The 26,386-nt window shown below is 44.0% G+C and overlaps 1 protein-coding gene across 4 annotated transcripts in view; it reads left to right on the forward strand.

Annotated features, from left to right (window-relative positions):
- The window catches only part of TBX15 (T-box transcription factor 15), an 88,670-nt gene extending 63,219 nt beyond the window's left edge, over nucleotides 1-25,451 (forward strand). For all 4 annotated transcript variants that reach the window (XM_069019141.1, XM_069019153.1, XM_069019171.1 and 1 more), the window contains exons 4-8: nucleotides 154-325; nucleotides 683-850; nucleotides 4,364-4,428; nucleotides 11,209-11,306; nucleotides 24,648-25,451. In XM_069019141.1, coding sequence (XP_068875242.1) covers nucleotides 154-325; nucleotides 683-850; nucleotides 4,364-4,428; nucleotides 11,209-11,306; nucleotides 24,648-25,432 — 1,288 coding nt within the window. In that variant the 3' untranslated portion in view covers nucleotides 25,433-25,451. The remainder of the gene's footprint in view (nucleotides 1-153; nucleotides 326-682; nucleotides 851-4,363; nucleotides 4,429-11,208; nucleotides 11,307-24,647) is intronic.
- Nucleotides 25,452-26,386: the final 935 nt, after the last annotated feature.

The following is a 26,386-nucleotide window of genomic DNA, read 5'->3' on the forward strand; positions in this document are numbered from 1 at the left end:
TAGAAGGTAGGAGGTTGCAATAAAGCACATTCTCCCCTGACTGCAAATGAGAGCTTGGGGTGCATGAGGGTGGCAGGGGAGGGAGAACCCTGGACACGTTCCTACAGTGCATGAGCAACAACCTCCCTTAGCCACCTACCCTTCCTCTTTCAGGTATGTGTATCACAGCTCCAAGTGGATGGTGGCTGGCAATGCTGACTCCCCAGTGCCCCCAAGGGTTTACATCCACCCTGACTCCCTGGCTTCTGGAGACACCTGGATGAGGCAGGTGGTCAGTTTTGACAAGCTCAAGCTGACCAACAACGAGCTTGATGATCAAGGCCATGTAAGTTAGAAGTTAATCCTGGTGCCTGCTGTCCCAGCCTTGCTCCTCTCAGACTCAAGAAGGTGCTGCTTCTGCCTTGATGCCCCTGTGTCCTGTTGGGCACGTGTCTGTGTCTGCTCTCCAGAGTTATGGAGCTTTTTTCCCTATTTCAGTGCTTTTCCTCAAACTGTTGCCTGACCCTATAAAGCAGCTTTCTCTCTGCTCATAGCACAAACTTTGTCTCGTACATGCTTGTAAGAAAAGGATAATTTTCTTCTTATTAGCTCTTACTCCATCCACTTTTTTTGTACATATGGATGCTGTGTAAAATATCTGGGGAGAAAAAAAAAAGTCCTTTTCCTTTTGTTTTCTCTTCAGATAATCTTACATTCAATGCATAAGTACCAGCCTCGTGTTCATGTCATCCGCAAGGATTTCAGCAGTGATCTTTCTCCTACAAAGCCAGTTCCTTCAGGAGATGGGGTGAAAACCTTCAACTTCCCTGAGACTGTTTTCACCACAGTGACAGCCTACCAAAATCAACAGGTAAATCCTTCATGCTCCTTTTATGTTTTGTGTTCATAAAAATATCCATGTGCTCTTTGTGACGGAAACATTAACTTCTCTGAGAAACATAGAAAAGTTACACTTTACTGGCTAGAAAAGAAAAAGCTTGCTCTGGGGTAGTGTGTAGACATGAAGTCTCTAGCCAGGAAGCCACCTTGAAGATAAGAGGGCTGTAGCTTTTACTGTAAGATGAGTAAATGAGATCAACTGTAAAGAGGTGTGTTGTGTTCAGATTTCCTTGCTGCCTCATGGTGCAACACTAGACTCACTCTAATTTTAAGGCTGTACAGCTACTCCAGGTAAGTTAGAGACAAAACAGTTGTGGTTTTTACAGCTGTGAAGGAAGAAGTTTTAAAGAAGCCCAATCTTATCAGTTTGTTGACAGAAATAGCCTTTGAATGCATGTATTGCATATGAACTGAAATTATCATGCATGAATGTCCTGAGGGATATGAGTCAGGCGAGGAGTCAACTTATGCCACTGAGATTTAGCAAAGCAAACTTCCAGCTCTGCAAGGAGATGGTCCATAGGATCTCCTTGGAGTCTGCCCTCAGGAACAAGGCATGGAACAGTGCTGGCAGATTTTTAAGGAAGTTAAAAAAACATTTTTTTGACTTTAAGGAAGTCTTCCATACAGGCCAACAACTAGCATCCCCCAGGAGCAAGATATCAGGCAAGGAAGTCAAGAGACCAACATGGCAGAGAAGGGACCTGCTGGGCAAACCAAATGGAAAGAAACAAATGCACAGGCAATGGAGACAAAGACAGCTAACCTATGTAGGGATTGGGTGAGGAAGGCCATGGCAAAGCTGGAACTAGACCTGGAAAGGGATGCAAAGAATAACAAGAAGGGCTTCTATAAGTAAGTTAACCAGAAAAGGAAGGTTAAAGAAAGTGTATCTCCCCCTGATAAACAGTGCTGGAAAATTGCTAACGACCGATGAGATGGCTGAGGTACTTAACTTTTTTGCCTCAGTCTTCAGATGAATGAGTCCTTTCTTTTCATACCTCTTGAGTGGATGGACAGCAGGATGGGGACTGGGTAAGCAAAATGCTTCCCACTGTAAGTAAGGATCAGAAGAGAAGGCTTTGGGGTGACCTAATTGCAGCCTTCCAGTACTGGAAGGGAGCCTCTAAGAAAAATTGAGAGACTTTTTACAAGGGCATGTAGAGACAGGAGGAAGCAGAATGGCTTCAAACTGGAAGAAAATAGGTTTAGATTAGATATTACGAAGGAATTCTCTACTGTGAGGGGGGTGAGGTTGTTCCAGGTTCCAACTGGAACAGGTTGCCAAGAGAAGCTGTGGGTGTCCCATCCCTGGAACTGTTCAAGGCCAGGTTGGATGGGGCTCTGAGCAACCTGGTCTAGTGGAAGGTGTCCCTGCCCATGGCAGGTGGGTTGGAACGAGATGATCTTTATGGTTCCTTCCAACCCAAACCATTCTGTGATTTTATGATAATTTCTGTTTGATTCAGGACTTGCACAGCTCCCAGTGATGGGACTTAATATTGACTTTAGATACCGTAAGGAAAAGATGTTGCCGCAGCAGGATTCTTTGTCTAGGGACCTCGACTTTGTTACTGATCTACACTTTTCTTAAACTAGACTTCATTTAGTAATTTTGGACTGAAGGACAGACCCATATTAAATCAGCTGAAGGCAGATTGCAATATTTAGCCAATTTTTAACAACTGTGAATTCTGACAATTTAGTGAAATGTTATAAAGTTTTTTATTTTGCAACATGTAAGAGACCATGCGTGCAGACAGTGCTCCCATGACTGCTTCTTTTTCTTCCCATGACTCCCGACTTTTTTTCTCAGTCTGGTCCCCTTGAACTGACTTAAATCAGGATCTAAAATGGATCAAAATATTGCAACACAGTGGTGGGTTTGCTACCACTGCAGTATGGGAAATTTCTGCCCCCCCTCGCCTAAACGCAGATACTCCACAAATCTTAACTGTAGATCAGACAAGGAGAGAGGATAGGGAAAGGAGAAGAAATGATGGGAAATAAGCCTCTCATTCATCCTTAATGACCAGACTTATAAGACATAATTACACAGGGAGGGAGAGGCTAAGGGAGGGATCCCTGTTGGGGCCTGGCACCATAAGCTGCCTCACTGTAAAGAAACACTGAAATTTCTGTCTCTCTGGATTCCAAACGTTTGGGGACTTAGCTCAAAAAAATCTGGGGGACACAATCACATTTTTATAATACCAGTAAGGAGATTATGATGGACTGGAGAAACCTTTTCATTAAAACCGAATTTAAATCCCCTGAATCTGCCTGCATGCCCTCCAGTGGCTGTAAAGCTTTGCCTTACTGGGGGAAGTGTCTCTGGAAACAATTGTAAAATGTTAGCAAATCCACCACAGGGATTCCCTCTGCTGTAATTCCATCCTCCACAGAACATATCTGTCTCTGTACACACAAGTCCCAGGACAGCTGCAAAGTCAGGCTAGCGGAAATTAAGTTCACAAATTAAGCTTCTGCAAAAATAGGAGCTGCATTCCAGATCTGAGGTTAATATCCAGAGTAAGGGCTTGGTTCTGACAGAAGCAAAACACCTGCAAATCCCCTTCAGATCAGACTGTATTAAACTGGTCCCTTTTGAGCAGTTTCAGCAAAACCACCTCAAATTTGGTAGGAGCTGGAGATCTCACTCTCCTTTCATTCCAAAGATAGAATCTCTAGAACAAGGTGAGGCTGGCAGAGGAAAGCTCTTATGCTACACCAGGCTGTACAATAGCCAACAGGGAGTATAATACTACAGGCTGCAAGGTCAAAATCCTGGTGTTATATTCCATATTTACCAACATGGAATTCATGCTTAAAAATAAAACAGGAAGGAAGATTGCCCCAAAGCACTCAGTCTGGCTGTTACCTCCTTTACTTAGAGGAGGAAAAAAACAAAAAAGAAAAAAAAAAAAATTCCAGACCAGAAAACTCTTGAGGGCCACCCAGATGCTGACCAGAACAACAGCAGCTTGTACGTGTGACTGGGTGGGCATCTGACATCTTTGAGGCTGTAGCCTCTGCTTTGCTTTGCCTTTTCTCTTCAGCATTGTTTGAAGGTCCATGAGTTCCATCCAGCTGCTGGATATCTGGAGTGTTGAGGCTGAGATAACTCAGATAGCAGCCAAACTTGAGCAGTGTGCCTGCTTCCCAAACCACACAACCACTGGTAAATTACAGCTCCTGGGGCTTTGCACCTGGTGTGCTGCTACCTCAGGAACAACTTCTCAGCCCCAGCACTGTGCCAGGTTTCCTAATGCTACATGTTTTCTGTCTCTGGTGCCATTTTTTGATAAGCAGATCATCTGTTCATGGATAATGGAAGGGCAAATTTAACAGAGGTCTGGGGAAATAAGTAGGGAAGATCACTGTACAGGTGGCTTGGGCAAGAATGATAATCATCCATGATTTTCATTTTTTGAAAGAAAAAAAAATCAAAGACATCAACTAATTCTCTTTTCCTTCCTTTTAGATCACCAGATTAAAAATTGACAGAAACCCCTTTGCTAAAGGTTTCAGAGATTCTGGGAGAAACAGGTAACAGAAGCTTGTTTGTGCTTCCTGACTGATCTCTTCCCTCCTTTCCCTGATGAATGCACAGGGCATGTGTCTAAAGCTGAGAAAAGCAATTTTTAAAAAATTAAAATGAAGAACAGAGATAGAAAAATGAGGGATTGCAGATATTAAAACAGACAAATAGGTTACAGTCTAACACTGTGCAAAATAATTATTCTTTATTACATGTAGGGTTGGCTGAAGGGCATTTTTTATTTTTAATTTTCACAGGAAATGCCAAAACTCGGAATGCAAATGCTTGCTTTACATTAGAAGAAAAAATGAGTTTCTCACAGGCGTGCAGCATGAAAGTGCAAAAATGTTCTAGTTTTAAACAATTTCAGTTTTTCTCCAGCAATGTCCAATTGTTTCACTTTGACCATGTTGCTTGATTTTTGTCATGATTTTTATGGAATAATTACGTAGAACACCTTAAATATTATTTGGAAAAAGTTTTATTTTAACAGCACAGTAGTTAAATGCGAACTTTAATCAACCCCCCCTTGTATTAGTAAAAGACATTACAGCGTTATCAAAAAAGAGTAAGAAAATCCAAAAAAAGTTTCAACTTTTTCTGCCTCTCATGAATCCTGCAGCAGAATGTGCAGCAGATCTAAATATTGCAGACCTAAATGATGAGGGTATCCTTTAAATCAGTGTGACAAAGGCTTTAAACCTTAATTACGCAATTAGACGCATATAACTACATTTCAAAAAGCCCAGGGTTGTAAAGCAAAGCTCTGAGTGTGCAGACCAGAGTAGAAGTCATGTGCATAGCCCTCATTTGCTGTCCCCATGGGCACTGCAATTCAGTTTTTACTTGTGTGCTCCTGTTTGTGTTTACCAGGACTTCTGTCTCCTTCGTAAGGAGGTTTGGCAAGGTCAGTGTTCATAGATGGGCAACTGCCCTGTGTTTTCCACCACTCATTTTAATGCTACCCTCTCCATGATCACAAAGAAGGCATTTAACTGGCCTAGAGACTTCCCTAGCTCAGCTCCTCTGCTCTCCTCTTACTGAAGTTGTGCATAAAGATGTTGCCACTCTCATTTAATCCTCACTGTGATCATCAGTTCTCCTTGAGGCATATGAAACTTTTATTCTGCTCTCCTCTCCTGCGTGGTGAAAGCAACGTGTGTCCTGGGTACGAGATCTTCCCCGTGTGCACAGATACAGCTGCACTGGGGGCTGGGTTTGGGAGAGGGATTGATGCAGTTCCAGGTACATGGTGGGCTATATTAATGTGGAAGGCATTAATAAGGTCCTAGCTCAGTGAATTTGGACAGTTTCCTGAAAAGGTTGGGAATTACTGATCTTTGTAGCTCATTGATTTAAGAAAGGGCAGGAAATTGCTACACGGCTGCAGCTGTGGGGAGGGCTCAGTAAGGCTCTCTGCTGATGTAAAGAGGAATTAAAATCTTTAAGGTATTACACATCAAAGGCAGCAGCCTGAGGCTTTAGGAAGAAAAAAACAGGCTAAGGTATTTGCAAGCATATATAGCAGTCAGGCGCCTGCCTCACAAGCAGGGGTCTGGCTGCAGTTGCACTGCTGTTGTCAGCTAGGGGAGGACACTCATGCTCAGCTGCCTCCTTCCCTGAGGACACATGCATAGATATTCACACAGGAGGGAGGAAAGCATTAAGGTCCAAGCTGCGTGTGGAAAGGACTCTCCAAATAGGACTTTTCTTAACTGTGCTGGATGCCTTTTCTTTCCCTTGTGAATTTGTAATCTCATTAGGATCATTGGTCAAAAAAACAATTGTGGTACTCTGCAACTTCCCACGTCCTTCCCACAGCTTCAGTCAACTGCAGTGCATCAGACTGTGGGTGGAGAAGGTCCCACTGAAAATGTAGGTCTCCTTTGCAAAAGAAATAGGGTAATTTGAGAAGGGCCATTTGCTAATCAGGCAAGTGAGTAGTATATTTTCAAGAGGTTTTATGTATAAGGTCTTAAAAGAAAAAATAAAGGTGTGGCAGCAGCAAGAGACACAGAATTCTGAGGCAGCTCCAGGACATCCCATTCCAGTGACATTTGTTGCTGAGTCAGAGCCATGGTTAGAGTTTGCCAGCAAAGGATGGAGGAAACAACCCCCAGGAAAAGGCACAGCATGGTGGAAGAAGAGGAACTTTTAAGCCACTTCTTTCCTAGGACATTTCCTTTCTGCTTTGTGTTGAGGCTCTTCCATTAAATGGAAATGGATATTTTTCCTCCACTTATTTATTGTTATTGCTTCACTGTTGTCTCCTGCTACAGAAATTATGGAGGTGACTGTTGTTTTTAAAACTAGCTGCCATTTTAAATCTTTCACTGCCATCATCTTGCAGCCTTCCCCTTTATTTCCTTATGACTGTGGTCTGCCTTCATCAGGGCAAGAGACTGCTAAGACCCTGCTGCTCTGGGGACATGCCATCATGATGTAACTGCCTGTATCCTTACGGGGGAGAAATCTTTCCCCAGATCCTTTCTTGGATCTCTTTCAGTTATTTTCATGAGTGTCTCTCTCCAGCCCTTACTGCCCCAGTCTTTGAGCTGGGAGAAGGAGCAGTGAGGTGGTTCAGAGGGAAGCATGGAAACAGCTCAGCAGCTCGCAGATGTTTTGCAGTCTTTGAGCACTCAAACCATGTTAAGCAGCAGTGTCCAGCAACCCAGCTATTAGCCTTGTTGGATTGGGGAGGTAGCCTGTGTTCAAAGGCCAAGTCTTTGGTCCCATTTATTAGAGATTCCCTCTACCCAATTTTTGGGCCTTCTTCACTTTTTGCAAAAGCACATAAAGTATCTGTAGAAACGCAACAAGAGAAGTTCCCGATGTTGAAAGAGAAGTTTCCTGGTGGTGAAAGGATACCCACATAATGTATGAATGAGGCAGGTTATTACTTGGTTGCTTTCCTGAGCTTCAAGAGATTGAGAAACCAGTTTTTGACATATGGAGCTCAGCTAGCCAAATGTTTGGGTAGTGAGGGTGCAGGTTTAATGCCACAGAGACTATTTTTGGAGACCGGGTAAAGTTCATCTGACAGTGTGATGCTTGCAGGAGCTCCTTATCCAGGAGGAAGCCAGAAGGGACAACAGTCAGGAAACTCAACAGGGTGATGGAAGAAAAAACCCCTAGGATGAAGGAAAAACCAGCATTTTCCTTTCAGATGTGGGCAGCTGAGGTGAATAACAATTGTTTGTGTTAGAAATGCGCTTTGAGCTTTTGTCTAGGGTAAGAGAGCCAGGAGGGCACTTGGAGCCAATAGTTTGGCTTCCCCAGCAAACAATGAAATGACATCCTGAATCCTATGTGCAGTGGGAATGGCAAGATCAGCCATATGGGATGGATTATGGAGGTGCACAGATAGCTCGTTTCATTTTTCAGACAATGGAACTGTTTCATTTATTGCCTATTATTAAAACTTTATAGCACTAAAAATAAAAGAATGAATGAAAAAGAGAGAGCAAATTTTGGATACCTTTAAAAGGACTGACCTTATTAAAAAAATGCTGGCAGTGAGACCTCTTCTGATACTTTTTTTTTTTTTACTTCCTTCATAAAGATGGTGTGAGAGGGAAGGGTTTATGGCCTGATAGATAGTTTGAAGTTAATTTTTCAGTGCAGTTCTTTGGAAGAGAAAGTAGATGCCACATGGATAATGTTCAGCACACTTGGTATCAGTAACCCTCAGCAAAGGCCCTCCAAATTTCCTGACTTTTCAGAAACACTGAAAACAATTATTTTTTTGTCAGCATTTATTATTGTCCCAAAATGTCTCTTCATTGGCCAGGTGGGGATTCTTTTCCTTGTTAGGGGTTGGAACACACACACAGAATAGCACTCCAGTATTTCTGCTGACTAGAGAGCACACCAATGTCATAAACTGCTATGGGAGACACGGTTATTAGAGTTGATAGGGATTAAATTTCTTGATTCCCACCCCATCACCTCAACATTTTCTTTCAAAAGTAGGAATACGTTGCAGACAGAAGAAAGGCTGGGGATAGGGTTGTAAAATCAGTACACAAAGGTGGTGTGCCTTTTCACCAAGAGCTGGTTTTCAGTGTGAATGCATGTTTTTCTTCTGCAAGACTCAATGCATGGTGTGGTAGGTGCCTAGCAGGTTAGCATAGGAAGCTGCTGTCTCATGGATCTTGTCTGATGCCTGGAAGGATGTGTAAATTCAGTAAGGATGTGTTCTGCTTAGATGCTATTTCAAGAACGCCCACAACATTTTTTCTGCATGGAGAAAAAGAGCTCCAAAAACCAGAAACCAAAGATTAAAAAAAAAAAGAAACCCACAAACTAATGAGGAAAACAGGCTGGTCTAGTATATAGAGGCTTAAATTTGTGCATAGGAGAAGTGGACATAACTTTGAGCTCTGTCACCCACATGCTCAGAGAGGATGTTTTATACACATGTTCAACATATGCATACTTGTGGGGAGTAAAGGACTCACATTTGGGGCAGGAAGAGCCTGCTGTGGAGGTTGACATCCTTTCTTCAGGTACCTGTGACACCACACTGCCCTCAGCATTGCAGGGCAAGGCCACAGTGTTGCTGCCAGCAGTCACGGAGTGGAAAGGGAAGGGTGACAGGAGCTGTGTTCACAGCAAGGGGGCTGTTGTAGAACTGCTCCCCTGGAGCAGGAGGAGGTAGGTCCCTGTTGGTGTTGACTTCTTTCCTTTCCCTAACATACAGGGCAGGAATAGAGCAGCTTTACAAGCTGCTCTGGCACTCTCAGTGCTGCCATTTACCCTCTATCAGCTCACAGTCAAGTCCAACCCTTGAAAGCAGTAAATTATTCCTGATATACTGTTTTATTGCTTCTTTTTATTATATCCTGGCTACTCTCTTTTTCCCTTTTCTTTTGGAAGTAGAAATTATATGGTACCTGTGAGAACTGTATTGATACAGTGGAAAGTGGTAGATGGAAAACAAGAAACTTTGAATCGTGAGTCAATTGCTGAGCTGCTGATGATGTAGGCTCCAGGGAGAGGCAGGGGTAATAGCTTTAATCTGCTTTTAGTGTCTCCATGAGCTACCTCCCATTAGGGATTGGTTTTCATTGGAAGGGCATTGTGAGACCAGAGCTAGAAGCCCAATGCTGGTGCAGAGTTGGGTTGTGTACCTGGGGATCTCTAAGGACTGAGCCAGACTGTGGTCCGCTGCTTTCAGTGAGCTGGCCTCCCTGCTTCCCCACACAATCCTGTGGCAGACACAGAGCAGCTGGATTAGCACAGCTGAAACTTTCAGTCTGCATTTCTGATATATTACGTGGTTCTAATCATCAAGGCAGGTCCTTTCAACACCAGGTCTGGTTGCATTGCAACTTGCTCAGGTCATTTTATGCCCCCTGGATATACAGTACCAGAAAGTCTTCCCTGCGCTGGGGATCGTTTCATGAGGCTGCACAAAAGGTACTGTTCTCTTCCTGGCTGTGTGTGTTGAGAAGCAGATGGAGTCTGAACATGTGTGACTTTCACACACAGGGAGCAGAGGAAATCCTGGGGGTGGTACCGGTAGTCGAAGGGCAGCTTTTGCACACAGAGCCCAGCTTAGCAGATGGGTTCAAATTCTGCCCTGCCTTGTTGCCTCTGAGCTCCATGAGCTGGCAGAGGCCACTGTATTAACCAAATAGTTTTGTTGTAATGTGCTCAGCACTAGTGTGAGACTGCTATGCAGAGATGTCTTCTGTTTCTACTTCTAACAGCTTAACAGCTAATAAACACCATGCAACAACCTCTCTTCTAAACCTCCTCTTAAAATACAGAGTTTGGTTTGCCAACTCCAATGTATTTAAAGCATCCAAGCTTCCGGGGAGACTTTGGAAAGTTAACTGAGTGAGTGGAGGCACGTGCAGAAAGACATTTTCAGAAGCAAAAGGCAGCTGCGGTGTCAGCTCAGCATCTGATGAGAGGCTCTGGGGATGTTGAGCCTTTTGCATTGAAAGGGGATATGTTCTCGCACTTGATGAAGAATCTCTACTGGTATTCAGTCAGTGCAAGGGCTATAACCTACTGTGGGAAAAGAGGCAGGGGAAGGCAAGGAATGGGGAAGAGAGCAGTGTGCAGCTTCTACTGATGAGAACTTCTCCTGGGAAGAAACTCCCATAATACACCTATGTCCTCACTGAGCCCGTGGCACTAAGAGACTTCCAGCAGACCCCAGACTGTCAAGAAGAAAAATTCTCACTCAATTTTTGGCTTTTTTTCTTTGATAAGTCTTTGTAGCAAGTTAGGGACTCAAGGCAGATATACCACTGATCTTTTAGAAAGAGCATCTTATGCATTAAAGTCCAAAACCAATAAGATTCCCTTTTTGATGGCTTCTTGTAGCACTTCGGAACAGTGCCCAGAACTGTAAAGTGGCAGGGAAAGGCAATTCACAAAATCTCTCTGATTCCATAGTCTGAATCCCAGGCCTCCTTTGTTTGCATGACAGCTTACATCCAAAAAGTGTGGAGGGCCACTCAATGATAAATTGAGATGCCTTGAGGAGCTGACAGTCATGCAAAGCAGGCAGAAGGCTTGAGATTCTTGCTAGAAGGGAAAAAGGCATTGAGAGACTGCTAGGAGCTTTTGAAATCCCAGGCTGGGGAAATTTCATTTTACTCTTGTGGTCAGCACCTGCATGGGAAGGCTCACTTGAGGAATTCACAGATGCCAAGGTGACCTGCCGGTGGCCACTGGCAGCCTGCCAAGCAAGGTCAGAGCCTTCTTTCCTCAGTGCCTGTATCCCCAGCTGATTGATATTATTCACTCCTTGTTTTCTTTCCTTTGCACAGGACGGGGCTGGAGGCCATCATGGAGACCTACGCCTTCTGGAGGCCCCCCGTGCGCACTCTCACCTTTGAAGATTTCACTACCATGCAGAAGCAGCAAGGTGAGCGAGCAAAGGGATTGCAAAGAGCTGTAGGAAGAGAAGGAGAAGAGGGCATAAGAGCAGCAATGCACTTTTCTGTGTGTCCAGTGACTGGAATGGGGATGTCACACACATTGTTGAGCTCTTGGCTGAAGGTCACAGAGGAGAGAGGGGGATGGAAACGGTGGACAGGCCATGCCTTATGAGGTGCAATGGAACCACTTGGGCTCCCTGGTCTCCCTACAGCTAGAGTCCTAAGAGCTAGAAGGATGAGCAGGAAGGATTGTAGGGTTGAGCAACGCAGGCCAAGTACACAGTATCAGTTAAATGTGAAGAGAGCACAGAAAGACTGAGGAAATGCTCACCCCATCAGACATGTTGTTCTCCATCTACAGTTTAAATTTGCCATTTATATGGAAACACATGGGGAACAGGATGGGTGTCCTCTGGAAGCTTTAGGAGACCAAGAATGTGTCTCCCTTTGGGGTCATGCTGCCTTGCTGAAGACACTTTCTGCCAGTAAGAATCTGGGAGGAATTATTGGATTGGCCAAGTGTTATCCACTTGTTCATGCTCTGTCTTTTCATAGCTTCTGCCCTTTACATATCTCATTTGTTAAGTAGGGCTTTCATCTCTAGTTTCAGGCCATGTTGCTATTTTGCTTTTTGCAGGGGTAGGTCTTCCCCATTCAATTTAGTGCAGCTATTTCTGGTTAAAAACACAGTGATCACTGAGAAAGAGATATCAAGGCAGCAGCCTGATACTTTTTTATTCCAACGTACATGCAAGAAAAGAAATAATTCAAAATGGTGTTCAAATGTGACACCAGTGAGGTTAAACAATCAAAACCAAGTGCCTGCCCTATGTAGCAGATTCTCTAGCCTCTCACAGTCAAGCTTGACATCATCCCCAAAACTTCCCTCCAGATCTTTAATCCACCTTGGGATGGTGTGTTCTCCTCCAGATGCAGGGAAGCAGCCATGGCTGTTGGGGTTGCCCATCATTGAGGCAGAATCAGAAGGGTGTCCAGCACAGGAATCTCTCCTTGCTTGCTGACTGTCCCCCATGCCAGTTCCACATGCAACACCCCAGGACCCAGGTCACCTGCTAAATAATTTTTCTGATGGCACAGCACAGGAGTAGGACAGAGCACACTCCAGCCATCTCTGTTAGACTCCCCATGCATGGTCTTCACATGACCACCCAACTCTTCTTGAATAGCACAGCATGGGGCAGAGGAGATTTTGCAGAAGCTCATGGGCTTGTGTCGAGGAGCACTTGTGGTGGGCATGTGGTCAGAGATGGGTTAAAGCAGGCATTTAGAAATGTTTTCACCACCCATCTAAATAGAAACATAACAGCCTCTCCTCCTGGTCACAGTCGCTGAAGCCGCCTCTCCCCAGTGTCTCACCCCTATTCGGGCTCACCCGCCTCCCTCCCCTCAGTTATCAGATAACATCCTAGTGGCAACTCCAACTACTGCTTACGTGGTAAGGTAATACTAGGAAAGGAAAATATTTAATGTATTTTTAGCTTGTTATAATATAGTTCGGCAGCTGAAAAACCAGGAAGCAAGCCAGTACCCTGTAACCAGCAGGCTCTGTGGAGACCACCACCACTGCACCACAGACAATAAAGCCTAGGGCAGCCCTTAACTGAAGTGGTGTTCACAGGTTGATCTCAAAACCTAATAACTCATTACAAAAAAGGGCTTTAGCTCTGCATTTGGCCACGTGAAATGATCTCAAGATAATAAATCAGAAATATTCCAACCCTCATAGTGCTCATTTCTCCAGTAGTTGCTGTAAAAAGCTGACCCCTGGTCTCAAAAATAGGTGCAAAGCCAAGGTACAAACACACTCTATTTTAATTTCTGGCTTCTGGGACAGCCCCCAAAGGCCAGGACAAATATGCTGGTATGGAGTCCTCAGAATTGCCAGCAGATAGAGCAAAAACTGCTGAGGTGGCTTTAAGCCACATGTGATTCTTCCCTCCAAATGTAAGACAACCAGGATATATCATGTGCACAACTCTTCATCTCCTTGCTGTCAAGCACATGAACTGGGTGACAGGTGAGTAAATCACTGCTGTTTAAGAGCTGACATCAGCATAAACTATTGCACCTCAGATCCTCTGAGATTTTACATGGATGTGACTTGCCCCAGAGTTTCCTCCTCTCCCCCATCTGGAGCTTCAGTGCTCTGAGCTGCATGGTATTATCTCATACCCTTGTAGATTTATGAATTAGAAACTTTCAGGGTTAAATTTCAATAAACTGATACTTTAATTCTAGATCCCACTGTGTTCTCCAAAGCTGGGTGAATATGTGACATTTCTGAATAAACATTTGAGGAAATGCAAGCTTTCCTCTTATCCCCTGAAATGTTTGTTGGGAAATTGCATGGGGGCTACAGGAGACTTTAGGGAGTAGATTTGTCCACTGCAGCTAAAGAGGAGTGAGTTCTTACTGCAGAGAGACGAGGGCAGCAAGAGTGGCCACATGCCTAGGATTGATGAGGACCAAGCCATGGTTTTTCAGCCTGTGAGGGGGGAAAGAATAGATAATAGTATTAAAATAAGATGCTGTCTGTGGTGATAGGAAAAAATACAGTAGGTTCCAGCTACATGAAGTTTAAGGATGTGCTGGAACAATTTCCCCATAGGAACTGTGGAATTCAGTTTTGATTTTCTAGAGACGGATCCATCCTACTGTAATAGGAAAAATTATGTTTTCTGGGGCAAAAGCTTGGGGTATCAGCAGCATAAATATGGTGTCTTCCTTGCTTTCAAGCTAATTTTTTCTGTGCTATGGATTTCTACACATTTTTGGCTTTTCTTTTGTCACTTAGTAATTTTTTCATGAAATAAAAATGCCATCTGCCTGTTCCAAAATGGTTTTGTCTAACAAATCCAACTGAATTATTTGCCTAAGTTAGAGATTTGACTGATAAAAATAACTGTATAGGTGTGGTGATTTTCTGGAGAGCGTTTAATTTATTGCCACACGTACCAGTTTGGAAAAGTTAGTGTGTATTGTGAAATGAGTAGCTGACGGATCTCAAAGCTGATGACTACAAATGCACCAGCCAGTGAGGACAATCCCAATATTACTGGTTCCAGTATTAATTAGTTAATACTAATTTATAAAGAGCTAAATGAATTAGTGCATTTCCTAAGAGGTACAAATCCCCAAAATACTGCAAAGTGGGGACAAAAGTAGCAAGGGCTACTTTTGGGATTGCTTGGTAACCTGCAAGCAGGCAAACATGCTTCATTCAAGAGACTTTAATTTTTCTGCTCTAACTAAATGTTTATCTCTTTTTGTGGGGTGTTAAGAACTAAGGAAATGTTCCCCCTCATCCACCTTCTTCATACATTTAATTGCTTTACAGGTTTTTATCTCCCTCTTCTGTGCCTCTTGAAGTGAATAGCACCAATCGTTCAATTTCTCTTTTAGTGGGAACTTTTCCAGGTTCTTAGTTGCTTCTTTAAACACAAGCCTGCATGGAGTATTCCAGACAGATCCACACGATACAATTATCTAAAGATATTACAATTTTTTTCCACATTATCCTTTCTGCCATTCAACCTACATCCTAGCACCTTACTCATTTGTTTGGCCCAAGCTTTATGTGGAGCAAGGGCCACAGTGACACACCAAAATCGATACTTGGTGTGCTGGATGCAGCTGTTTCACGCAGGGATTGAATAACTTTTAACCTGCACAATGATAGGTTTCAGCTGCCATGTAAACTGGAGAGTCTGATGTCGCACCCAGTCGCAGATGCCTGGTGCAGCTGAATCTCGTGGTCCATGAGCTTTAGTCTCACGTGTTGGCATTGAAGGACAGAGCATCAGCAAGTCCCTGCAGGTTTGTGACCTGAGTGGTCACCATGTTGTCCTACCAAGGGAAAGAACATGCTGCTTTAGTTAGTGAAAGCCCCCTGAACTGAGAACAAAACCTCTCTTTTGGAGCGCAGAATCCAAAAGTATCTGCAGCTTCACAAGAGTGAACGCCATGGTGGACACAATCCCAGCAGATCAACCTTTGCACAAAATGCTCAGAAAATGGCAGTTCAGGAGCAGCTGACCTTCTGGAGAACGGTATCACCCATGCTACAGTCTACCTACTACTAGCAAGAAAGGGGGCTTGAGATTATTAAATGCACATGGCAATGAGATGTGCGGGAAGCCAAGAATCTATTAAAGTCTTTAATTGGAATATATTTTCAAAACTTAGATTGAACCTCATCCAGATTCTCATTATTAAAAAATTTGTGGCTCAGTTTCTTGATTTTAAAAGGGAACATAAAAAAAAAAAAAGAGAAGGGAAAAAAGAAAATCAGAGTTCCAGTAACTCTGCATTATGTCACTAAGAGTAAAAAGAGCTATTGCTGGCTCCTATGTGATATCCAGTTTCCCACAGGATATTGTGATGAGTGGATCACTATCAGTGACTAAGTTTTGCAAGGACGTAGAGACTAAAAAGGCACTGGGGCAATATTAGAAGAGTGATCAGTATCTAATCCTTCCTGCAAAAGCTGCTGACTTATCAAAAAGTGAAATCAAAAGTACCCTGGCAGTTGGTAGGAAGAAGTGCTTCCTAAGCAGAATTTCAGGACCAATATGAGAGTCACATGATATGATCTATCCATAGGCTTGCAGCACATAAAAATTCACTTTGTCATTAAATGAGTGTTTTGACAGATGCATAGCAAATCTGCAAGAGTCAAACATCTTAAACTTGATTGGTGAGCTCTCAAGGCAGCTTTCCTTTCAAATGAGCTCTTTTCTTGAATAAGTGTTTTGCTGGGAACTCCACCAAAGGGTAGATCCAGTAGATTCAATCCCTTCTCTATCAACTTGAGCATCTTCATTAATCTTGGGCTGGAGGTAGAGAGTAGAGAGTCCACCTCTTAGAGAGTCTGCAAAATTGGTGTTAATGGCTCTTGAGATTAGCATTGAAAATTGTCTAAAAGGGTACTGGAGGGAAAGAGGGGTGTGTTCCTCCCTTGCAAAACAACTGGTGCTATCTCTAGAGCAGCTTGCATGCACAAACTGACTGAGTACAGGTCCTACTGTCTCCTTCCAAGAGGGGAATATCTCAACCCTGCAGTCATGTGTCAACAAGGATACGCACAAAAGGCTCCCTCTCCTCCGTGTGGAAGAGATTCAAGCATCTCATTTACTGCTGGAAAGGAATAATGTTTTCTTGTAGTAACGATGTTTCCAGACAGACCCTAAGCCTGCATGGGCTATCAGCAGATGCAAGACAGATACCCCAAGCCCGAGGTGTTGCTGCTTTTCCAGCTTCTCTGTCAGTAAACATTACCCTTTCTGGGCAAGCTTCACCTCTGTCTTGCCAAAGTTTGTCTGTACTGCCTGTAACTCACTTGGTATAATACTCTTTCCCCATGGGGGTGGTGCTCAGAGCTGCCCTGATTGCACCCATATGAAAACAAAATCCTGAACACACAAATGTGTACTGGTGTCAAGCGGAAGGAAGACTGAGACCTCCAGAATTTCATCTGAAGGCATCACAGGCAGAAAGAAGTAAATAAATATTAAGATCCTTTTGGCTTTATCTGAGATCCTAGATCCCAAAACTAGTGTCTCCCAAAGGAATGGAGCTGCTTATGCCACGGGAGGTTGAACCACCTACAACTTCATCTGATTGGCCCCTTGCCTCCCAAAGGCTGCCATCAGTTCTGTCAGCAATGCCACCAGGATAATCTGGATGCTGCTTCCCTTTCTAAATAAATTTTGTACAGTCTAGGCTATTGGCAGAGGTCAGATAGCTGGGTGTGGACTCAATTATCTGCTTGATTCTTTTGACCTTGAAGAGGAGATTGGAAACAGAGCAGTTGTTGCCAGAGTTATTGGGATCAAGTGCTGGTTTCTGCTGCATACTTCAAATGGCTCGTAGATTGCCTCATTTAAACAAAGCACCAGGGAACAAACTGTTCCAGCTTCTTCTAGGTTGAGCTGCAGAAAGTTTTTCTTTAGAGAAGGGACGTTTTTGGTGCTTCACTGAAAAATTAAAATACCCTCCCAGATGTGACACAAGAAGCTGGATGTCAAAGTCTGTGCCACTTCCTCACGACCTGAAAGGAGCCTGAAGTACTTTGTTGCTTGGGAGAGGTGTTAACCCTGAGTTCTAGTGATTGAAGCCTAAGTCTCTGTTACCTGATGAGTGGTGATCAGATTTCACATGAATAACTGGAGGTGGGCAATGACACTTTGAAGATTTGCACAGTTTCCTCAGAGCAGCACATTATTTTGTTATGAATAGAAAATTACATGTTCCTTGAACTTGCCACAGTACTTTGACGTTTTTCCTCAGCTGTCTTGTCTCAGCTCTGGATATGGGTGGGAATGGAAATCACGTCCTGAATTGCACTTTTTGTCCACATTACAAAAAAAGGTTGCTTTTTACCATTATGTCTTGAAAATATTTTATCTTGGAGGGTGACAGAGGCAAGTTTTATCTCTAACTTTCTGACTGCTCAGTTTACATTGCAGAAATTTGTAAGAGGTAAGGGAAGTAAAGTATTATTCTGAGTTGTTCTAGATCTACCATTAATTCCAGTGATTCTTTTAATTTGAGGCAAACTTATTTAAAAAGTCCTTCTCTGTAATTTGCTAACCTTAACCAAAATTTCCTTTCATTCCTCACTTTTGTGCCATACAGTACATACTTTCCCCGTTAAATCTATTGCTGTAATTATATATATATATTTTTTAATGTGCTCTGTGAGCTGTATCCCAAAGAACTACAAAGCACTCTTTATGTTTCCTCTACAACCCAGCAACTTGGCACACAGTAGGTTCTGAGACTCATTTGGGCCTTTTAAAGATTTTAACAGTGGATTCATAATTTGATAATTGGCCAAGGGCTCTAGAGAGAAAAAAAGGCAGCTACACTCCGTGAAGACAGAAATGGCTCTCATTCCCACAAAAGTGGGAAGTTTTCATTCCTAAAAATAGGGAAGGATTGAAGAGAGAGTCCAGCATGTCACAGACCAAGTGGCCCTGCTCTTTCTTGGTGAGAAGACAACAGGCATCAAAGACATTTAGTTTTCCAAGGAGGTAAAGAAGGAACTCAGAGGAGTAGTAATGGTGATGAAGAATCTTTTAGTCCTTCTGAAGGTTTTAGGTTTGAGTTTTGGAAAGCTAGGAATGGGAGCAGAGACCTTGGGCTGCCAATTATACTTGCAAGGAAAAAGTTGCCATGATAGGTAAAAGCAGGAGTGACACCTGATATTGTGGCATTTAGATGTCTGTAGGCATCAAGCAGGACTGAGGCATGTGCTGCTTGAAGCAGAAATGGATCCAGGTTTGTGCTACGCCTGGCTCCAAAAGGACATGAGATCAGATAATTACAGTGGCACACTCTGGCCTCGTAATCTATCAGTCAGGCAATCTGCACAAACCCTCCCTCCTGACCTCATTACTCCCTCAGATTCCCATCCTTGGGCAATTAACAAATTTAATTTTTGCTCTGCAGCCAAGGGTGAAGGAAGGCAGAGAGTAAATTTCATGTGCCATACTTACTGTGCATGTGTGTACAAATGAACAGAATAGGAATGGGATTTACCTTTTTGTTCAAATTTGTTTTCCTGCATGCATGCCATTAAATTTATTTATGGTGTGTCCGAGGATAGAACACTGCAAAACACTGGGAAGAGTTGCTCTTTCCTGTGCTTTAGAAAGACCCTGTACATATGCAGCCAAGACTGTAGAATCCTCACAAAAACCAGACTTTTCAGAAATGCCTTGGAGTACATCTGCATGGACAGGCTCCTCTGTGCTCCTTTCTGGCCAGACACATGCCAGCTTCTGGCCAGCTCCATTTGGAAAGCTGGAGAGTTGCATTATCATGGCTCTGTGCCCAAGTGAATATAAACTGCCTCTCAGGAGGGCTTATTCACTCAAGTTAAGTGCCAGGAGGAGAGCTGTGAGCCAGGTGAATGACTAGAGGCCACAGTCCCTTTCTCCTGCACCTTCAGGTGCTTGGACATCTGCCTATCACATGATGAAGATGCCAACATCTCGGGCAGGTGTCAGAGGAGGGGCTGTGGCTCCTCCAGGAGGTGGATAGGGGAGGTTGTGCACCTATCAATGCAAGCATCTGGCTTTTGAGTTAGTCCTGTTCACATATGGAGGTGGAAGGAGATGGCTTGGCTGAGGCTGTGGGCTGGACACTGTCCTGTGGGTTCAGCACAGCCTCCAGGCTGTGGAGTGGCCGTGCTGACCCTGCAGTTTGTGTCTGGCCACAAGATAAACTAGCTTGTAGGTGGGTGTGGGCTAAGCTCTCTAAAAAGCACTTGCACTCAAAGAATAACTTTGTGCTGCCTGACCCATCAAAATGTAAAATCTTAAGACAAACCACCTTGCTGCTCCCATCCTTGTTAGAAAGTAAGGCACAAGCTCTGAGGACACGCAGCCACATCTCTTTGCAATGTGACAATGAGTACCAGGCCATCCCTGTCTGAGACAAGCCATGCTGAGAACTGCAGGTTGTGACCAAGTGCCCAGACTGCTCTAGAGTTTTTGTCTGTCTGGTGAGATCCTGCCATTGCACAGGGTATGGCATTCATGTTCAGGTAACTTGTGCTGACAGCAGCTCTGCACTAAGCAAGGACTTCAGGGACCGAGAGGTTTGTACGGAGGCACTGCAGGTGATGGTAGTATCCGATGCCTGGAAACATTGGCAAGGAAAATATGCTGCAGAGTCCGAAGTTTGATTTATGTGCACCTTTCAGATAAAGGAGGTTGGGATAAGTTGTGGGTCAAGTGAATAGTATGGTGTCATTCGTAAAAGAGATCCCAGAAAATTTTCCATGCACAATTCCTTCAGACTCCCTTGGCACTGACGCTCTCCCCACTGTCTTGCTGTTGCCAGAAAGCTCCTTTGGCTAATGCTGGCTGCTGGCAGATGTGTTTTCCATCTACACTGCAGTGTTAGAAGTTCTCTACGTGACCTGCCTTCTGTGGAAGAGGTCCCTGTAGCACTTCAGATGCCCTGTCAAGCTGAATGGTTCAAGAATACTCCAAACCCCTCATTTTAAGGCACATATGTTTGGGCTGCAGTTTGCCCAGAAATTGTCCATAACACAAGCTCAGCCTAGGTTAAAGCAAAAGCAAGGGTTTATTGAGCACATACAGGATGACAGCACTATTACTGAGGCTTGGATGGACACACGAGACAGGAAGGAAATACCAGTCATAAGCTACTTCAGATGATATTTTAATGGCAGTTCTTGTTGATACCCAGAGGAAAAGCTGGAGTTTCTTCCCTAAGCCTTGTGGGCCTGTATCTGACACTGGTGCACAGACAGCATTTCTATTTGGTGTCACAAGAGGAAACGCTGGCAAGAAGAGGAAGGTTTGCCTTTATATCCCACCCTCTCCACATGGTCTCCCTGTCTTCCACCATGATTTCCTTCTTCTTTTTCCCTACTTCTCGGACCCAGTTTGCAAATTTTGACTTCTCTTGCACTTGATCATTCTCCAGTTCCCCTCATTGAAAATGCTCCTGTCCTTTTGATAAGGTCAACTTAGTTATCACTTTTATGCCCAGAGAACAAGCTCCTTTCAGGTTGACAGCATTGCTTGGCTAAACCCTGGACAGAATAGCAGGACACTGTGAGGACAGACACTTTCTCCTGCCATGTGGGGCAGGGTTCAGACACAAAGGAGGGGCCTTTGAAGTTCTGAACCTTCCATTTTATACAAATGTGACCTGATAACCACACGTAGGTGGGACCAATGTCTGCAGAGCCAAAAAATGATCTTCTGGAGGCCAGTCAAAATAGTAATTAATCACTCTGGAATCATGATAAGTGTGGAGGTGAGAGATACTGTGACATTACTGGTAAATGCTTTTGGTGTTGGCAACTATTCCCAGAGATAACAGTGGGTAGAGAAAAGGAACAGAGGAGAATTATTGAGGGATTCATTTTATTCTTGCTTAAATGTGGTTTCAGTTGACTTAAACCAGACCTAAACATAGTTTTGTGTATCAGTTTAACTAGATTGGTTTCTATCCATGCCTTCCATTAAAATGACACACACATCTGTGTATCTAAGACAGTGGTATGGTGTGGATATATTTGCTGGGCTTGCTGCCATCTCTAGGGGTACTTGGCTGACTTTGTAACAGCTACAGACCAAATTACAACTTCACGTAAGACCAGGCTGTGTATGGCCCATACTTAGGGCTGCTAGCAAAGATGGCTAAGAAATATCCTTCAGAGCAGAGTGGAGCTGGTCCAAAGAAGATGAGCTGAGACAGGCCTTGCTTTGTATTATTTCCTGTTCCACTTAAAGGTGTAAAGATTGCTTTGCAAATAATCAGGAACTTCCTGCTTCTGCATTAGGCTCTGTTGCAGCAGAAGTGTGATGTGTCCTGTGCTTGTGATTGGTGTTAGTAGCAAAGCATTCTTGAAAGACAATTGTCAAGTTTGCCATTTGCTCTCGTTGATGGGTCTCTTACCTCCTCATCATTTTGAAGTTAACAGAGAAAAAGAAAAATCTTTTTTACTTTGTTTCCTCACTGCTGTGTTGTCGCCTCAGGGTTTTCCTGTTGGCCTGCAAATAGGGATTATTCAAAGCAGAATCACTCAGTCCCTCTTTGGGGGTGACCTGAAATGTGCAATTCTCAGTTTTGGAACCATTAAGGAAGCCTTGAATTGCTAATATGCAATCTCTACTTTTACTCTGTGTAGCCAAAGCCTCTTATGATTGAGGTAACTGGTGTGTGCACTTTTCTCCTACTGAGTTTTTAAAGGTTAACTATGGGGTAAAGGAAGACTGAAATGAAGACATTGCATTTAATAATTTATTCTACGTATTTTATTTCAAGCAGATCATTAAATACTCATACATATATACATATCCATTTTTACTTATTCTCTGGACACTGTCAGCGAGTGAGTCACTTTCTGCAGTTTGTTCATTAAATATATGGTGTAAAGAGTCAAAAGCAGGTTTCCTGTGGGTTAAATACATCTCAATTTGTGCTGTATTTGTTTTGTGGTTATTCGACCTCCATATTTTGGGCTTGGATAACTAGAAGATGATACATGAATTCAGCTGTCTGCCTGCCCTCCCCATTACATGTTGTGCTCTCTCCAGCAGGGCTAACAGAAAAATGGGTGTCTGTAGTTGTGTGCCTCAGTTCAATCTCACCTTTATCAGCAATTTCAACTAAAACAGGCTGCAATTGAGCTACTCGTGTAGAGGCTGACCTTCCCTTCTGCTGACCCTACTGTAGTATTGACAACCTGTAAAAGAGAGACAGGGAGAAAGGCTGGAGGAGGTACCATCTTAACTTACCACAGCCAAAACAGCCTGAGGTTGTCTGTCAGAGGCCTTAAACGAACCAGAGAAATGTAGCCTTTAAAATAAATGCTAAATTAGAAATTTATGCAGCAAGCCTTTGAACTCTGGAGATAAAATATGTGAGCAAGTTTGAGCATTTCGGTATTGTTGAGAAGTGAATGAAGAGGGTCCATGATGGCATTTGAAATTCAATTTCTCTCATTTACTTTAATGGAGATTTGATGCAATGCTTCTCTTTTATGCTTCTGAATGAGTGACAAAAAGAGTCAGTGGCTCAGCAATAACTGATTAGCATTCCTCCCCATGGCTGGTAATGGGAATGACTGCTTTGACTCAGCAACATAGAAATTTGCCTTTTGTTAGTGTTGCCTATGTAAACAGCAATCACTTCAGGCTATGCTTACCCAATGCTGCTTTTCTTCTTTTTTTTGGAATCTGGGTTCAAAAAAAATTTTAATTAAAAAATCACAAATATTATTAATGTCTCAAGGTTACATTTTCACTGCCCATTCTGTTTCATCCTAGATGTGTCAGAAAGAGTCAGATATAATCTCACTTTCATTCTCACCACCATATACTGACACAGAACCTGTTTTCCTAGTGCATCTCCTAACCACTAGCATCACCTATTCTCTTTTCATCACACAACACTTCATTAAGTTTCTCCAGTTTTTTTGCAGCTGACCTAGACTGATCTCAAAATCCTGCTGGATTTTTGTCCATAAGGTGATACAAGAAAAAGCTGTCCCTTGTTTTTGATTCTCAGTGTGCAATCTCTGCCTTGGTGAATTTCACCTGCCCACTCTAACACCATCTTTTCAAGTCCCTTTGCTTTTCATGTGTAATCTTCTACCTTGTTGGAAATGCTGCCTCCCAGTTCCTCTGGGTTTGTTTATTCCCTGGTCAAATTTCTTCACCAGCACTTCTTCCATCCTTTTACAAGAGTCTCCAGTGTTGGTTGCCCTAATGCTGAAAGGGAATCTCAGACAAAGAGAATAATCAAATGAAAATAAAAGATTTCACATCAGAAAACTGAATACCCTTATGCACAAAACTGATTTTCCTGGTTGTTCAAGGAAGCTTCCTCCGATTCAGACTGTTGCCTATAAATAATCTCAAGCTCAAAATTGTGCCATCATCTTCTTCATATCACTTACTTTCAGTTTGCTACCATTCTTGGTACTATTACACAGTATTGTTTTCCCAGGTCAGAACATGTGAGCATCCCTGCTGTGCAGAACGGTCAATTCCATCATTCCTAGGATAAATATTGTATAATGCGTTGATACTACTGACATGCATATATATCAGTATTTTGTTAACACCAGTAGTACAACATATGGAATCCCTTTTAAATTTTAAGCACAGGATTGAAAATCCTGACACATCCCCTTTCTGCACTTTCTGGAGCAGGATATAGCTTGAAACTGTGTCCCTTCACTTTAGTGTTACTTCTGGCTTGAATCAGCCCCGCGGCACCGTGAGCCAGCTGACAAAAATGCTGAATGGTGCAGAAGTCCAACATGCTCTCAGCCACTTCCCACCACAAGCCCCTGAGCAGATGATAAAGCATGTTTGCAGTGGGACCATACAGTTCACTGACTGGTGGTCTTCCTGCAGACCAGGAAAGAGGAGAAACTACTTTTTTTTTTCCTTAAAAAGGACTAGACAAAGATGCCTGGAAATGGCAGATCTCTTGAGTCATGGAGCAGTGCTTCCTTGCAGCTTTTCCCAATGCCTTGGGTTACTCTGTGGCAGGCTTGCTTCCCTCTCCCATTTTAAAAGGGAATAAAACTTCCGTTGAAAAACAAAGTTGTAAGAAAAAAAAAAAAGAAAGAAAGACCAAGGGATGCTATTAACAAAGTGAGGGCCCTTGCCAAGAAAGGCTGAGTTTTCCAGCGGCCATTTTACCACCCTTGCCTCTTTATTAAACTAAGCTGTTTTTCAGTGAGACCATCTCATTATGCAGATGTGGTTCTGGGTGCTGAACATCCTCCCATGTGTTTTGTTTTGCAGGAGGCAGCACAGGGACCTCCCCGACCACCTCCAGCACAGGGACCCCATCACCATCTGCTTCTTCTCACCTTCTCTCTCCATCCTGCTCTCCTCCAGCCTTCCATCTGGCCCCCAACACTTTCAATGTTGGCTGCCGGGAGAGTCAGCTTTGCAACCTCAACCTGTCTGATTACCCTCCGTGTGCCAGAAGCAACATGGCAGCACTGCAGAGCTACCCAGGGCTGAGCGACGGGGGCTACAACCGGCTGCAGAGCAGCACTGCTTCTGCCTCGCAGCCCTCCGAAACCTTCATGCCTCAGAGGACTCCCTCCTTGATCTCAGGAATGCCGGCTCCTTCCTCCCTGCCCAGCAACAGCAAGATGGAGGCATACAGTGGCCAGCTGGGATCTTTCCCCAGCTCCCAGTTTCAGTATGTCATGCAAGCAGGCAACCCTGCCTCCACCTCCTCCTCTTCACACATGTTTGGTGGTGGCCACATGCAGCAGAGCTCCTACAACGCCTTCTCCCTGCACAATCCCTACAACCTCTATGGATACAATTTCCCTGCTTCCCCCAGGCTGGCAGCAAGCCCAGAGAAACTCACCACCTCCCAAAGCACTTTACTCTGCTCTTCCCCATCCAGTGGGGCCTTTGGAGAGAGGCAATACCTTTCCACAGGGATGGATCACGGCATGCACATGATCAGCCCTCCCTCCAGCAACCAGCAGACGGCCGCCGCCTGTGACAACAGACAGTACGGAGCGGTTCAGGGCTCCTCCTCACAGATGTCTGTGCACATGGTCTAACAGGCCATGCTTCTCCTTGGCACTGAAGGCAGCCGGACCTTCATTGTTCCCAGGGGTGAACCCATCCCAGTACCATTTTGCCTTCAAACTTATAGTGGAACTAGTATTGTAATGATAAAAAAGAACATAAGCCATCTAGATGTGTGCCCCAGAAACTTCTGGAGAGCCTCAACTTGACAGCCATGGCAGCTTGTTGTAGCCTAAGGCCTCCAGATTGGCATGGAGCATCTGCTTTTTCTGGACATTGCAGAGAAGAGGGCATGACTTTAATGAGAAGCTGGAGAGAAGCAGCTGAGTTTACTGTTTAAGCTTTAAGCAGTGTGAGCTTTCAGTGTGGAGGGACCCATTCCCTGTGCTGTCTCCCACAGGTGCTGAAGAAGGGCAGTCTCCCAGGGCTTCATCCTCTGAAGCTGCGCTGTGCATGGCTCTAAAGCCCTCCCCCTTCCCAGACAGTTCCTCACTGCTGGAGCGGCTCAGCCCATTTCTGCAAGCGGCAAGACCTGTGGGGCCTTCTTCCACTGTAGCACAGGAATGGCGCTGCTGGGCCGGAGCTTCTTCCAAAGAGGTTTCTGCATTTTCACCATGGCTCTGCCCAACTGGCTGTTTCTTTATGAAGGTCGAGCTCACCAGCATCCAACCTGCAGAGGGAGATGGGAGTAAGAGGAGAGAGAAAAGTTTTAGCTCACTAATGAGCCTCAGACAGAAGTGGGGATGGAACTTCGGAAAGATGAATGGGGGGAGGGGGCTCAGCTCCTGTTGACTTGACTGGAAGTAATGCAGTGAAACCGAACGGAGGACAGCCTTGGTCGGGAAAGTGTGTGTCCCACAGCACTCATCCCAGTGGGAAGAAACTGTCCAGACTGAGCGCATGGGGAAGAGCAATGAAAAAAGAGAGCTCTACAGGAGTGCAGCTGACCTTGCATGCGAGAGTTGCCGTAGAAAACCATTAGCATT

Source organism: Aphelocoma coerulescens, chromosome 1 (assembly GCF_041296385.1).
Source record: "Aphelocoma coerulescens isolate FSJ_1873_10779 chromosome 1, UR_Acoe_1.0, whole genome shotgun sequence".
NCBI classification, from domain to species: Eukaryota; Metazoa; Chordata; class Aves; order Passeriformes; family Corvidae; genus Aphelocoma; species Aphelocoma coerulescens.